Genomic DNA, 12,296 nt, shown 5'->3' with positions numbered 1-12,296 from the left:
CGGTGTTGCGAGAGACGATGACAGATTGCTCAATAGATACCACAGATATAGATTATGTAAGCTGATAACTGAACGGGTTATGATTGGACAGTGAGGAATATTTTTCTCTTGGTAGCCTAGTATTAGGGACTATTGGATCCAAAAAGGTCATTCTGGACGTGACGACGTAGCATCTGGTTGACCTGTTGTGAGATGACAACCTTGAAATCCTTGCTAATCATGCTTATACCTATTGGCTTGTTAATTTTCTCTTTGGACCGACTGACTCCTCCAGGCGTTCCTCCTTGACCTGAGCTTGTATGACCAGGGTTTCTCTGCGGTCGTTTGTTGGGAGGTGTATTTAGGCCTCTCAGAGCTGTCCCCGGCGATTGATTAGTTAGACTCATTCGTCCTACCATGGAGTAACTTTGAGGATCCATACTCCCAGAGGACAGAACGCTGGCCAACCCACCTGCTCTAGAAGTATGTGTATTATATGCTCTTTTCGGTTGTTGAATGGATAATGCGCCATCGTACTGTTGATCTGGACTATCTGGCGGTATTTTATCCAGTGATCTTGCTAGCGGGTCATCATTGAATTGAGATCCACTCATATTTTTTCCCTTCGTAGGATACCTAGAACTGGGTATACCCGATGAAGCTTGTAAACCCGAATAAATAGAAGATTTGGACATTGAGCGCTTGCGGTTCCCTGTTGTTCCTTGAGAGGCACCTGAATAAATCAGGTTCCCCATCACCAAAGATGGCAATTTAGAAGGAGATTCCTTCCGTAAGTTCTCCGTGGCTTCCATTATTTTATGCATTAACTCCACTTGAGTTTCCTCGGCATTAACAACGTTGGAGTAGTTCGTTAAACCTTTAATCCAGGTTTTAGAACCAAACGTATCCAGTAGTTTCTCCTCCAGTGGAGATCTGAAAACCTTAACCTCTAGCGAGTAATATTTTCCTGAATGAGCTCCAAAATCAGTCATTTTGCCCTTGGGAATCTTTGTAGTAGTTCTGTCAAAAACATTTTGGGTGATCGATTGTTTGCTTAGCTCTTCGGCAATGCTAATATTACTTGCACTCAGAACTGAGGACATTCCAGATGCACTGTTTCTACCGGAAGAAAACGCAACATCACTAATTCCTGCACCACTTGCAGAGGAAACTGACGACGACGATCTTCCAACGGCTGGCTCAGCAAACGTTCTGAATGCTCCAATCTCAACAAATCCTTGTCTGACTGATCTTTCAGGATCAATCACTATCGCCAGGTAGGGATCTTGAAACTTTTGGTTTAAATTCTGAGTGGCAACATCAATTCCACTCAACCAGCACCCATAACCAGGATGAGAGTGATACCATCCTATGATATTCTCGTTATGCTTGATTTCCTTTAAGTTATCCAAATAAGAGACCATGAACTCATATCCTTCCGCTTGAGCATTCACTCGTGTCTCTGTACCTTCAACCGGAAGTAAGTAGCAATCCATTACGACTAATGTGTTGGCAAACACCTTACCTGTCAGCATGCCCATAATCTCAATTGAACCACCGGACCGGGCATGAGACATCATCTTCAGTAGTGCTATCGTTGAAATGTATACAGTCTTGAAATAGTTTCCATCCTGCAACCATGGTTTATTGTCCAATACTTGCTTATCTGAAGACTGACTGTAAAATCTATTATAGTCGCCCTTGATTGTTGGTTCTTCCTCTGTGATTATAGGCTCGCTACTCAGGCCTCTGTAGCTGCTTGTCCTCTTCTTTAGAGGATCAGCTGTGCTGACTTTGCTGTTCTGCAGTGATTGAGCCAACTGGAGCGCCAATTCATTGACTTTCAGACAATTGTGTTCCATTGCCTCACTACTTGCCTCTCGAAGATAAAAGGTTACTTAGAAAGAGAAATAATTAGTATGTGTGGAGGTGCGACTGATAATCGAGAGTGATATTATATTTCAGAAACATAAAGAATCTATCTAAACTATATCATAGATCTAATGCGACACTCTAATCATTATCGTAACAAAAAACAAAACAATAAACAGTAACAAACAATAGATAAAGACAACAAAAACACAAAGATATAACATCCCAAACTGCAACTAGATCAAGATGAAACTACCTCTAGTCAATTCCTAGTTACCGTTGCATTGGTACTGGCATTGGCATTGGTATTGGCATTCCCAAAATACTTGTGATTGCTGTTTTTTGTCGAGTTGGAAGTCGACGGATTGCTGTAGAATGGTATAGCAAATTTCTCATTAGACTCCTCCACTCCCATAGGCACTGAGGCAGGATTATAGTACATGTAGTATGGAGTGGCAGCTGCAGCGCCAGCATTATTGTAATCCATGGGTGCTGCAATAGCTAGGCCTGGATCATAGCTGGGAAAGTATTGAAGTGGCTGTGGATAATAATACGCTGCGTTGTTAACGGCTGGATAGTTGTTCCCTCCTTCGTATACATTATCACTGGGAACATAGTATACATAAGTCGGACTTGCGTACCTGATATTGTTGTCTTGATGAGGGCCCCATTTTTTGCCTAAGGGTTTGTCATCTGCTGCTGTGGCTATGGATGATATGTGGCTCTCCTTCATATTGGAAGATACCGCTGTGCGAACAGTAGAAGATGGTGTTGAAGATGACGTTTTCCTGCCTTCTGTATCATTGCTGTCCTGTGGTGCCTCTTGAACTTTAGACTGTGCCCGCTTTTTCTTTCCATTTTGGTTTTCAGGATTATCATTTTCGCCGTTCTCTTTTTCATCTCTGTCATTCCAAGATGTGGTCTTATCTGACCGAAAATAGCCTGCTCTTTTGTTGAAGCTGAAGGGCGCAGCTGAATTATTGTATCTCATCGAGAACATACCATGATTTTCAACAAGTGGTGAATATCCATATCCATGTGTTGTGGTTGCGCCTACTGTTCCTCCTCCAGGTGAAACTGCAGTACCCATTTGACCAACTCTGTTAGTCTGATTCTGGGAGAAATTTCTACTAAAACTACGATTATTTTTTGAGGATAAATTAACCGGTGGAGGTGCCAATGAAAGTTTTGGACTATCACTCGTGGGACGTTTGTAATTATTGGTGTGATAAATCTCACGATATTGAACATGCATGGTTCTATCTTTAAGTATTGCATGGTTTTCTTGTTCTACTGCAGATGCAGCGGCTTGCTCATCTTCAAATTTAATGAATGAAAAGACGTTATTGGGTCTCTGAACTAGCACAGACTCTTTGATTTTACCATGGCGTGAAAATCTCTCGTTTAGCTCTTCTTTAGTTATCGATGGAGAAAGTTGACCGATGAAGATAGACAACTTATCAATAGTGCTTGTTTCCTGGTTCTTAGTGGATGTTGGTTCCAGATTTTGAGCCCATTCGACATGCCAACTCACTTGAGTTCGCAAATTGGCATAGGCCCTGATGGCATCATCACGATAAACAAACTTTACGAACCATTCTTTGATCCGTTTATCTGAGTTGCTTGATAAAGGCGCCTTATTACCGGCAGCATCTACACCTACTATCTGTTCAATCTCTCCATATTTCTTTAGAAGGTTGATAATCTCCACTTTCGACAATCCGTTATCATTGCTTGTCAGGATGTATAAGGTTCTATTAACTCTTGCAGGCTCACAACGAATTGATCTACCATCTAGAATGGAATGCTGACCCTCTTTAAGAGCACGCTTGGCGTTGTCATCGGTTGTATATTGAACAAAAGCATAGGGGCGATTAGAAGTATCTCTCAGCACTTTCACAATTGCGAGTTTACCCCATTGTTCGAAATGCTTTGTCACAGAAATGCAAAGATGGTCATCACTTTTCTCAGCAGCTAAACTTGCCACAAAAACACAAGCAGAAGGTCTCCCTCTAAAGTTGGAAGGCAATTTTTATCCTTACACTGATTATCAGCATCGATATCAGGGTCAGTAGTTGCATCAAGAGATCCTCTTTCCGATCCAGAGTCGTCTTCGGATGGTGTCTCATTTTCAGAATATTCTAATTTGATCTCTTCAAGCTTAGCACCAAGGTCTCCTGGGGTGACTACTTCTTTGCTGGTAGTAGTTAGGAGATCTTCAGACCCATTGTCAGCGATGACTGGCGAGTAAACATCCTCAGTATTCATCTTTATACAAAGCTATTGGAAGTGCTAAAGAAACTGAGGAAACAAGCCGTAGGAGGGACAGCATTGTCTATTTATATATCTCAGTCGATGTTTCGAACAAGGAAACACAAAAGCAGTGATATCTCTCAAATTGTGGAGATCTGAAGACAAAAGAATGAGCCGCAGTGAGATTCTTGGTCGTAGTGGTAACAAGGTTGGTACAACAACGGATACGTAGTACTAAGCAGATCTGAAACCTTGTTTTGGATAAGGATACAAATAAATAAAATATGTAATAAATAATTCATGATATTACCTAATCAGAACAAACAGCCGATTATTGGAATTTGTAGGTGGCTAAAACTTATTTAGAGGCCTTGACGGCAGCCATGTTGTTCAAAGCAGAACCGTACTTGAACCATTCGATCTGTTCGGCATTGTAGGTGTGAGACAATGGAGTTTCCCAAGTTGGGGAGCCGTCGGCAGGGTGAACTCTCAAAGTGACATTCTTACCTGGAGCCAACTCGGTCAATCCCAAAATGTCAACCTCATCATCGGGTTGAATTCTGTCGTAAGCTGCAGGATCAGTGAAGTTCAATGGCAACAGACCTTGTTTCTTCAAGTTGGTCTCGTGAATACGAGCGAAGGACTTGGTGATAATAGCGAAACCACCCAAGTATCTTGGCTCCAAGGCTGCGTGTTCTCTGGAGGAACCTTCACCGAAGTTCTCACCACCAATGACGACCCACTTAACACCATTGTCACGGTACGCGGCGGCAGTGTCTGGGACACCGGAGTAGACACCGGTGTAGTGGTTCTTAACGTTGTTGGCTTCACCGTTTTCAGCGTTTATGGCACCAATCATGTAATTGTTGGAAATGTTCTGCAAGTGACCACGGTACTTCAACCAAGGACCAGCCATAGAAATATGATCGGTGGTGGTCTTACCAACGGACTTAATCAGAATTGGCAATCTCTCAGCGTCCTTTCCATCCCATGGCTGGAATGGAGTCAGTCTTTGCAGACGGTCTGAGCTTGGAGAAATGACAACTTCAACGGAGGCTCTGTCTTCAGGAGGAGCCTGGTAAGTGTTTTCACCAGGGTCGTAACCACGGACAGGAAGACCGACTCCCACAGGGTCCTTAAGCAAGAATTCGTTTCCGTCCTTGTCCTTAAGCTTGTCAGTCAATGGGTTGAATCTCAAATCACCTGCAATAGCATAAGCGGTGACCATCTCTGGGGAAGCAACAAAAGCGTGAGTAGCTGGGTTACCGTCATTTCTAGAAGTGAAGTTTCTGTTGAAAGAAGAGACAATAGTGTTCTTGTCACCCTTCTTGATATCTTGACGATCCCATTGTCCAATACATGGACCACAAGCGTTAGCCAAAACGGATCCACCGAAGTCAGTGAAAGTCTTCAGTTGACCATCCCTGGCAATGGTAGCACGAATTTGTTCGGAACCTGGAGTGACAGTGTACAAAGACTTAGCCTTGACACCATGGGAGGCAGCATCTTCAATGATAGAAGCGGCTCTGGTCATGTCCTCATAAGAGGAGTTAGTACAAGAACCGATCAAACCAACCTTGACCTCGAGAGGCCAGTCATTGGCAACGGCAACCTCCTTCATCTTGGAGACAGGAGTGGCCAAATCTGGGGTGAAAGGACCGTTAATGTGTGGCTCTAAGGTGTTCAGGTCTATCTCGATAACCTGGTCGTACTCACAACCAGGGTCGGCAGACAAGTACTCCTTTTGGAAGACCTTGGCAAACTCACCAATCTCAGATCTTCCAGTAGCGTCCAAGAAGTCAACCATGGAGTTGTTGAATGGGAACACAGAAGTAGTGGCACCAATTTCAGCACCCATATTACAGATGGTAGCCATACCAGTACAAGAGAAGGTGTCAACACCATCACCGAAGTACTCGACGATAGCACCAGTACCACCCTTGACGGTAGTGATACCAGCCAACTTCAGAATGATATCCTTTGGAGAAGTCCATCCATTCATTCTACCGGTCAGCTTAACACCGATAATCTTTGGGGCCTTCAATTCCCATGGCAAACCAGCCATAACATCGACGGCATCAGCACCACCAACACCGATGGCCAATTGACCCAAACCACCAGCGTTAGGAGTGTGGGAATCGGTACCGATCAGCAATTCACCTGGGAAAGCATAGTTTTCCAGAACAATTTGATGAATAATACCTGAACCTGGCTTCCAGAAACCAATGTTGTATTTGGCACAAGCGGTTGCCAAGAAATCGTAGACTTCCTTGTTCAGTCTGATGGCACGCTCCAAATCGGCAGCACCACCCTTTTGAGCCTGAATCAAGTGATCACAGTGCACAGTAGTTGGAGTAGCGACAGAAGGCATACCAGCGGACATGAATTGCAAAATGGCCATCTGAGCGGTAGCATCCTGACAAGCGATTCTGTCTGGTCTCAATTTCAAGTAAGAGACACCTCTCTCAATGTCTTGTTCATGAGGCTTGTCCAAGTGACCGTACAACAGCTTTTCAGCGTAGGTCAAAGGTCTTCCCAGTCTTTCCTTGACAATATTGACGTTGTCAAGTTGTTGCTTGTAATTAATGTAGTTGCCCTTTTCCAACAGGTTCATCTCAACGAGAGAATCCTTGGTGAGCCCTGACACCGTGGCCAATCCACGGCTGTTTATCTTAGCAAGTACTCTTCTGGCGGATAACATACTGTATAACGGGAACAAAAGGGAAAAAGAAGAAGGAAAAAAAAGAAGGGAACTTCCATAATATATGTCCCGAATGCGATCTCCTGGTATGCCAGTAAAAACTAGCTGCATCAGACATTTGCCTTGGCTCGGTAGCGAAAAGGAGAAGTTGGATCCGAGGGTGGAATTCAGCCAATAACGTTAAAGTAGTTTGTCAGACTCCAACAAGATAGGAAAGATTCGAAGACTTTGGAGCAAATAGAAAAAGGTCAGGAGAGTCCAGATACTGATAATCTGAGTATCTGAAGGAAATCTAAGTCATTTATCGACGGTTATGTCAAGATTGACAGTCTGATCTACAATTGAAATGTGGGGTGGCCATGTGATTCTCGAACGATTACCGACTCCATCTCGAGGGTCTGAAATTTAGCTCCCATGTTGCCGATACCCTTTCATTATGGGATGTTTTGGCATGGTAATAACAAGGTCATGAGCGAATGACCGGGGATGGTGGAAAGTTTATCAGGGGGAAGTGGGCAGGTACTTCCTAAGACACAATGAGCCTATTGTGAAAGGGGATAATCATAGGCTCACCCGACAGCAATAAACTTGGAGAGATTCAGAAACAGTTAGGCTATGAACAATCAGGGAGCTGAGTGATACTTTCTATTGGTCAACCACGGACATTTTAGGAGTTTAGTTTAAGCCTTTTGAGTCGAATGTCGGGGTGCACTAGAAAAGTATTTACCTTCGGGATTGGGAGTTTCTACTCCGTAAGCAATTTCCATCACCTTGTGATTGGTGCGAGTGTTCCTTATGCGAATTTCGGAGCAGCTGTAATGTGTGACGTTCAACGACCTAGGCCTCCGAGCTTCGCAAATGGTAGGGACTAACAACATGGGAATTGTTGTGATCGTACATTGGTGTAAGGGCAACAATCGATTTGGTAGGGCATCAGGATAGCTAAAGGGGAAACAGTAAAGCCTTGAAGCCAGATAAGAGTGAATGGGCAACTGATGAAAGGAAATTCTGAGACTAAGGTAAACAAAATAAGGTATTCTTGTAAGAGAATGTGTGGTTGGTTCAATAAATTTATTATATAATTAACGTAATACTTTTGGATTGAATTTCAATATTGCAGCTCAAAAATGGGTGAAATTTATGTGAGAATCAGAAGTAAATTATATATCTAATTTGCCAAAAGACATTAAATAATAGACAATTGATAATCAATAATAATTATTTGTCTTTCTTTGACACAGTGATGAAACAGTAGTTAGTATTCAATTGCTCTGATTATGTAAGTTAATATAACATATATTAAATAATCCCACCCAAATCAATTCACTAGTTGACCTTCGTTTTGATCATCCTTAATTTCCCTCATCCAATTGTTTCCCGTGGCATCCCAATTTGTCCTCAAAGTGAAATCCGCTCAATTCCAAACCATCGACAACGTCATCACCTGATAGCCCCATTCATCTAATCACTGGTACCCCGCGAAAATTAACTCAACTGCCACATTTCACTGGAACGTTCCAGTTGATCTAAGAAAATCCCTCACTATCCGGGATTATCTAGAACCTTCTAGAAGTCCCCCCTTTAAAAACCAGGTGATGCCTTTTAGGCTTTGGTATTTAAGTACCCCCATTACCCACAACTACTTCCACACTATCCAAACGATCAATTAAAATCATGGAAGAAACACAGTTTACAGATAGAGCTTTAGCTATTATTACAAACGCTACAAAGTTGGCCAAGGACAATTCCCATCCACAGGTCCAGCCTATCCATCTGTTGGCCGCTATGGCCCCCACAGATGAAGATACTACCCCTTATTTGAAAGTCTTAGTGGAGAAGGGAAGATTTGACTGGCAGACTTTTGAAAGGAACATCAATAGAGCATTGATAAGGGTCCCATCGCAGACTCCTGCCCCTACTGATGTTTCCTTCAGTGGAGTAGCAGCTCATGTTATCCAAGAAGCTGGAAAGATGAGACAACAACAAAAGGATTCCTACATTGGACAGGATCATTTGCTGTTGGCATTGTTGGAGGACAAGTCTATTACGCAGATCCTGAAAGATTCTTCAATCTCTCCGGATGCTTTAAAAACACAGATAATTAACCTTAGAGGGAACCAAAGAATTGACTCCAGACAAGCTGACTCTTCGTCAAATCACGAATTCTTGGACAAGTATGCAATTGACTTGACGGAACAAGCTAGAGAAGGTAAGATTGACCCTGTCATTGGTAGGGAGGAAGAAATCCGTCGTACCATAAGGGTTTTGGCAAGAAGGACCAAATCCAATCCTTGTCTAATTGGTGACCCAGGTGTCGGTAAAACCAGTATCGTCGAGGCAGTCGCTCAAAGAATCATTGATAATGATGTACCAAACATTCTACAGAACTCAAAGCTGTACGCTTTGGATTTAGGTGCCTTGAAAGCTGGTGCTAAATACCAAGGTGAGTTTGAAGAGAGAATCAAAGGTGTATTGAATGAAATTGCAGAATCTAAGCAGATGATCATCCTGTTTATCGATGAAATTCATATGCTAATGGGTGATGGTAAATCCGATGCCGCAAACTTGTTGAAACCTATGCTGGCAAGAGGTTCTTTGCACTGTATCGGTGCTACCACCGTTATTGAATACCGAAAGTATGTCGAGACAGATGGTGCATTTGAGAGAAGATTCCAAAGGATTGATGTGCGTGAGCCCACTATCCGAGAGACCGTGGCCATTCTAAGAGGTTTGCAACCAAAATATGAAATTCACCACGGTGTTCGAATTTTGGACTCTGCATTGGTAACTGCTGCACAATTGGCATCTCGTTACCTTACTTACAGGAAACTTCCAGACTCTGCTGTTGATTTAATTGATGAGTCTTCGGCATCTGTTGCAGTTGCCAGGGATTCTAAACCTGAAGAATTAGATACCAAAGAGAGAGAACTTCAGCTACTGGAGGTAGAGATGAAAGCCCTTGAAAGAGATGCTGATTCCGACAAGACTACTGAGGAGAGACTGACTGCAGTCAAACAGAAGGTTCAAGAGCTTGAGGAGGAGTTAGTACCTTTGAGGGCTAAATATGAACAAGAAAGGGCTGGTCATGAAGAGTTAACCGCAGCCAAGAAGAAGTTGGACGAATTAGAGATTAAGGCCACTGATGCGGAAAGAAGACATGACAATGCCACTGCTGCAGATTTGAGGTACTTTGCTATCCCTGATGTCAAACGTCGTATTGCTGAACTCGAAGAGAAAGTTGCCGAGGAGGAAGCTGCATTGAGTGACATTGCCATGATCACCAATGTGGTTGGTTCCGAACAAGTCGCAGAGACTGCTGCCAGATTGACTGGTATCCCAGTGCAAAAGCTAACTCAAGCTGAGAATAACAAGCTTATTACAATGGAAAGAGAGTTGAGTTCCAGTGTGGTTGGGCAATCTGAAGCTGTTAAAGCAGTCTCCAATGCAATCAGACTATCGAGGTCTGGTCTTGCAAACCCTAACCAACCTGCATCGTTCTTATTCTTGGGATTGTCTGGTTCCGGTAAGACAGAGCTTGCAAAGAAGGTTGCCGGATTCCTTTTCAATGATGAGAAGGCTATGATCAGAATCGATTGTTCCGAGTTGGGAGAGAAATGGTCGTACACCAAATTGCTTGGTTCCGAGCCAGGTTTAATTGGATCTGACCAAGGTGGTTTGTTGACCAACCAGCTGTTGCGTCATCCATACTCAGTCATCCTATTTGATGAAGTCGAAAAAGCCGCTCCTGAAGTTCTGAACATTTTGTTACAAATGTTGGACGATGGTCGTATTACCGCTTCTAATGGTACTCTGGTGAACTGTTCCAATTGTATTGTTATAATGACATCTAATTTGGGTGCTCAATTCATCAACAGTGCCAAAGGCTCAAAGATATCCCCAGAGACCAAGGAGTTGGTAATGACAGCTGTCAGAGCCCATTTCCGTCCAGAATTTTTGAACAGAATTTCTGCTACGGTTGTTTTCAACAGACTGTCAAGACATGCTATTAGCAAGATTGTTAAGATCAGACTGGCAGAAATTGAACAAAGATTTGAAGCCAATGCCAAGTCAATTAAGCTTGACGTTGATGATGCCGCTATCGAGTATCTTTGCCGTAACGGATATTCTTCCGATATGGGTGCTAGACCTTTGAACAGATTGATTCAGAATGAGATCCTTAATCAACTAGCTGTTTTAATCCTTAAGGGACAAGTCAAAGACAAGGAAACAGTTAAGATTAGGTTGGGATCCAAAGGTCTGGATGTTTTACCAAACCATGCAGTTGAGTCGGACTCCATGGACGTGGATGTTGATGATTGGGTGGATGCGGCCGAGGAAGAAGACTCGGACAACAACCATGATGACCAAGCACCACTTTACGACTAAGAGTAATGGGGTATATATGTATATAAAATTCCTATTTGTTAATCAATTGATTTGATCAGTATGAATAATCAAAGTAGTTACGTAATATCAAATATTCAATCACGTGACAGATATTCTAAGTCATCAGGAAAACTTTTTCTTGTGAGAATACTATCAATTGCTTATTTTAATTCGAAAATAAGATGGCTTCTAGAACTCAAGTAAGTGGCAAAGCAAAGCTCCTTTAAATCCCAGGTTACAAAGACTGTTTACTAACATGCTTTTTTTAGTTTGAGAATTCGAATGATGTCGGTGTTTTCGCCAAACTAACCAACTCCTACTGTTTGGTAGCCGTTGGTGGTTCTGAGAACTTTTACTCTGCCTTCGAAGCTGAGCTGGGAGATGTGATCCCTATTGTACACACTACCATTGCCGGTACCAGAATTGTAGGTCGTATGACTGCAGGAAACCGTCGTGGACTCTTGGTCCCAACCCAGACCACTGACCAAGAGCTGATGCATTTGAGAAACAGTTTACCCGATTCAGTTAAAATTCAGAGAGTTGAAGAGAGACTTTCAGCTCTAGGAAACGTCATTTGTTGTAATGATTATGTTGCACTGGTGCACCCGGACATAGAGAGAGAGACCGAAGAACTGATTGCTGATGTATTGGGAGTTGAAGTGTTCAGACAGACCATTGCTGGAAACGTTTTGGTGGGCTCATACTGCGCTCTTTCCAACCAGGGAGGAATAGTCCACCCTCAAACATCCATCCAGGACCAAGAAGAACTGTCTTCTTTGCTTCAGGTGCCTTTAGTTGCTGGTACTATCAACAGAGGATCATCTGTTGTTGGAGCTGGTCTTGTGGTCAATGACTGGTTAGCTGTCTCAGGATTGGACACCACTGCTCCTGAGCTGTCTGTTGTTGAAAGTATATTCCGTCTGCAAGATGCTCAACCTGAGGCTATCTCAGGCAATCTGCGTGATACTCTTATTGAGACATACTCATAAGATATTATCGGAGTTTGAAGGGGGATAGATAACTAAGGTTATGTAATTTACTGTATACTAGCATCTAATACGACACCAATAAAACCAGGCAAGTATTCTGTAGTGAAGAAGTGAAG

General features: G+C 42.9%; 5 protein-coding genes across 5 annotated transcripts; 2 read left to right on the top strand and 3 right to left on the bottom strand.

Annotated features, from left to right (window-relative positions):
• Window positions 1-122: 122 nt before the first annotated feature.
• PAS_chr1-3_0105 (Catalytic subunit of the COP9 signalosome (CSN) complex) lies at window positions 123-1,841 on the bottom strand (the record flags this gene model as incomplete). The annotated part of the gene is made up of 1 exon (XM_002489401.1): window positions 123-1,841. One exon carries the CDS (start codon window positions 1,839-1,841, stop codon window positions 123-125), a length of 1,719 nt encoding a protein of 572 aa, XP_002489446.1.
• Window positions 1,842-2,113: 272 nt separating this feature from the next.
• On the bottom strand, window positions 2,114-4,119 carry PAS_chr1-3_0299 (uncharacterized protein; the record flags this gene model as incomplete). The annotated part of the gene is made up of 2 exons (XM_002489400.1): window positions 2,114-3,861; window positions 3,894-4,119. The coding sequence occupies 2 exons, from the start codon at window positions 4,117-4,119 to the stop codon at window positions 2,114-2,116; spliced, it is 1,974 nt and encodes a 657-aa protein (XP_002489445.1).
• Window positions 4,120-4,462: 343 nt separating this feature from the next.
• Window positions 4,463-6,805, bottom strand: PAS_chr1-3_0104 (Aconitase, required for the tricarboxylic acid (TCA) cycle and also independently required for mitoc; the record flags this gene model as incomplete). The annotated part of the gene is made up of 1 exon (XM_002489399.1): window positions 4,463-6,805. The coding sequence occupies one exon, from the start codon at window positions 6,803-6,805 to the stop codon at window positions 4,463-4,465; it is 2,343 nt and encodes a 780-aa protein (XP_002489444.1).
• Window positions 6,806-8,479: 1,674 nt separating this feature from the next.
• On the top strand, window positions 8,480-11,191 carry PAS_chr1-3_0102 (Heat shock protein that cooperates with Ydj1p (Hsp40) and Ssa1p (Hsp70); the record flags this gene model as incomplete). The annotated part of the gene is made up of 1 exon (XM_002489398.1): window positions 8,480-11,191. The coding sequence occupies one exon, from the start codon at window positions 8,480-8,482 to the stop codon at window positions 11,189-11,191; it is 2,712 nt and encodes a 903-aa protein (XP_002489443.1).
• Window positions 11,192-11,373: 182 nt separating this feature from the next.
• Window positions 11,374-12,180, top strand: PAS_chr1-3_0101 (uncharacterized protein; the record flags this gene model as incomplete). Its single annotated transcript, XM_002489397.1, has 2 exons — window positions 11,374-11,391; window positions 11,461-12,180. 2 exons carry the CDS (start codon window positions 11,374-11,376, stop codon window positions 12,178-12,180), a joined length of 738 nt encoding a protein of 245 aa, XP_002489442.1.
• Window positions 12,181-12,296: the final 116 nt, after the last annotated feature.

Source organism: Komagataella phaffii, chromosome 1 (assembly GCF_000027005.1).
Source record: "Komagataella phaffii GS115 chromosome 1, complete sequence".
Lineage (NCBI taxonomy): Eukaryota > Fungi > Ascomycota > Pichiomycetes > Pichiales > Pichiaceae > Komagataella > Komagataella phaffii.
This window is presented reverse-complemented; position numbering and strand designations above follow the sequence as displayed.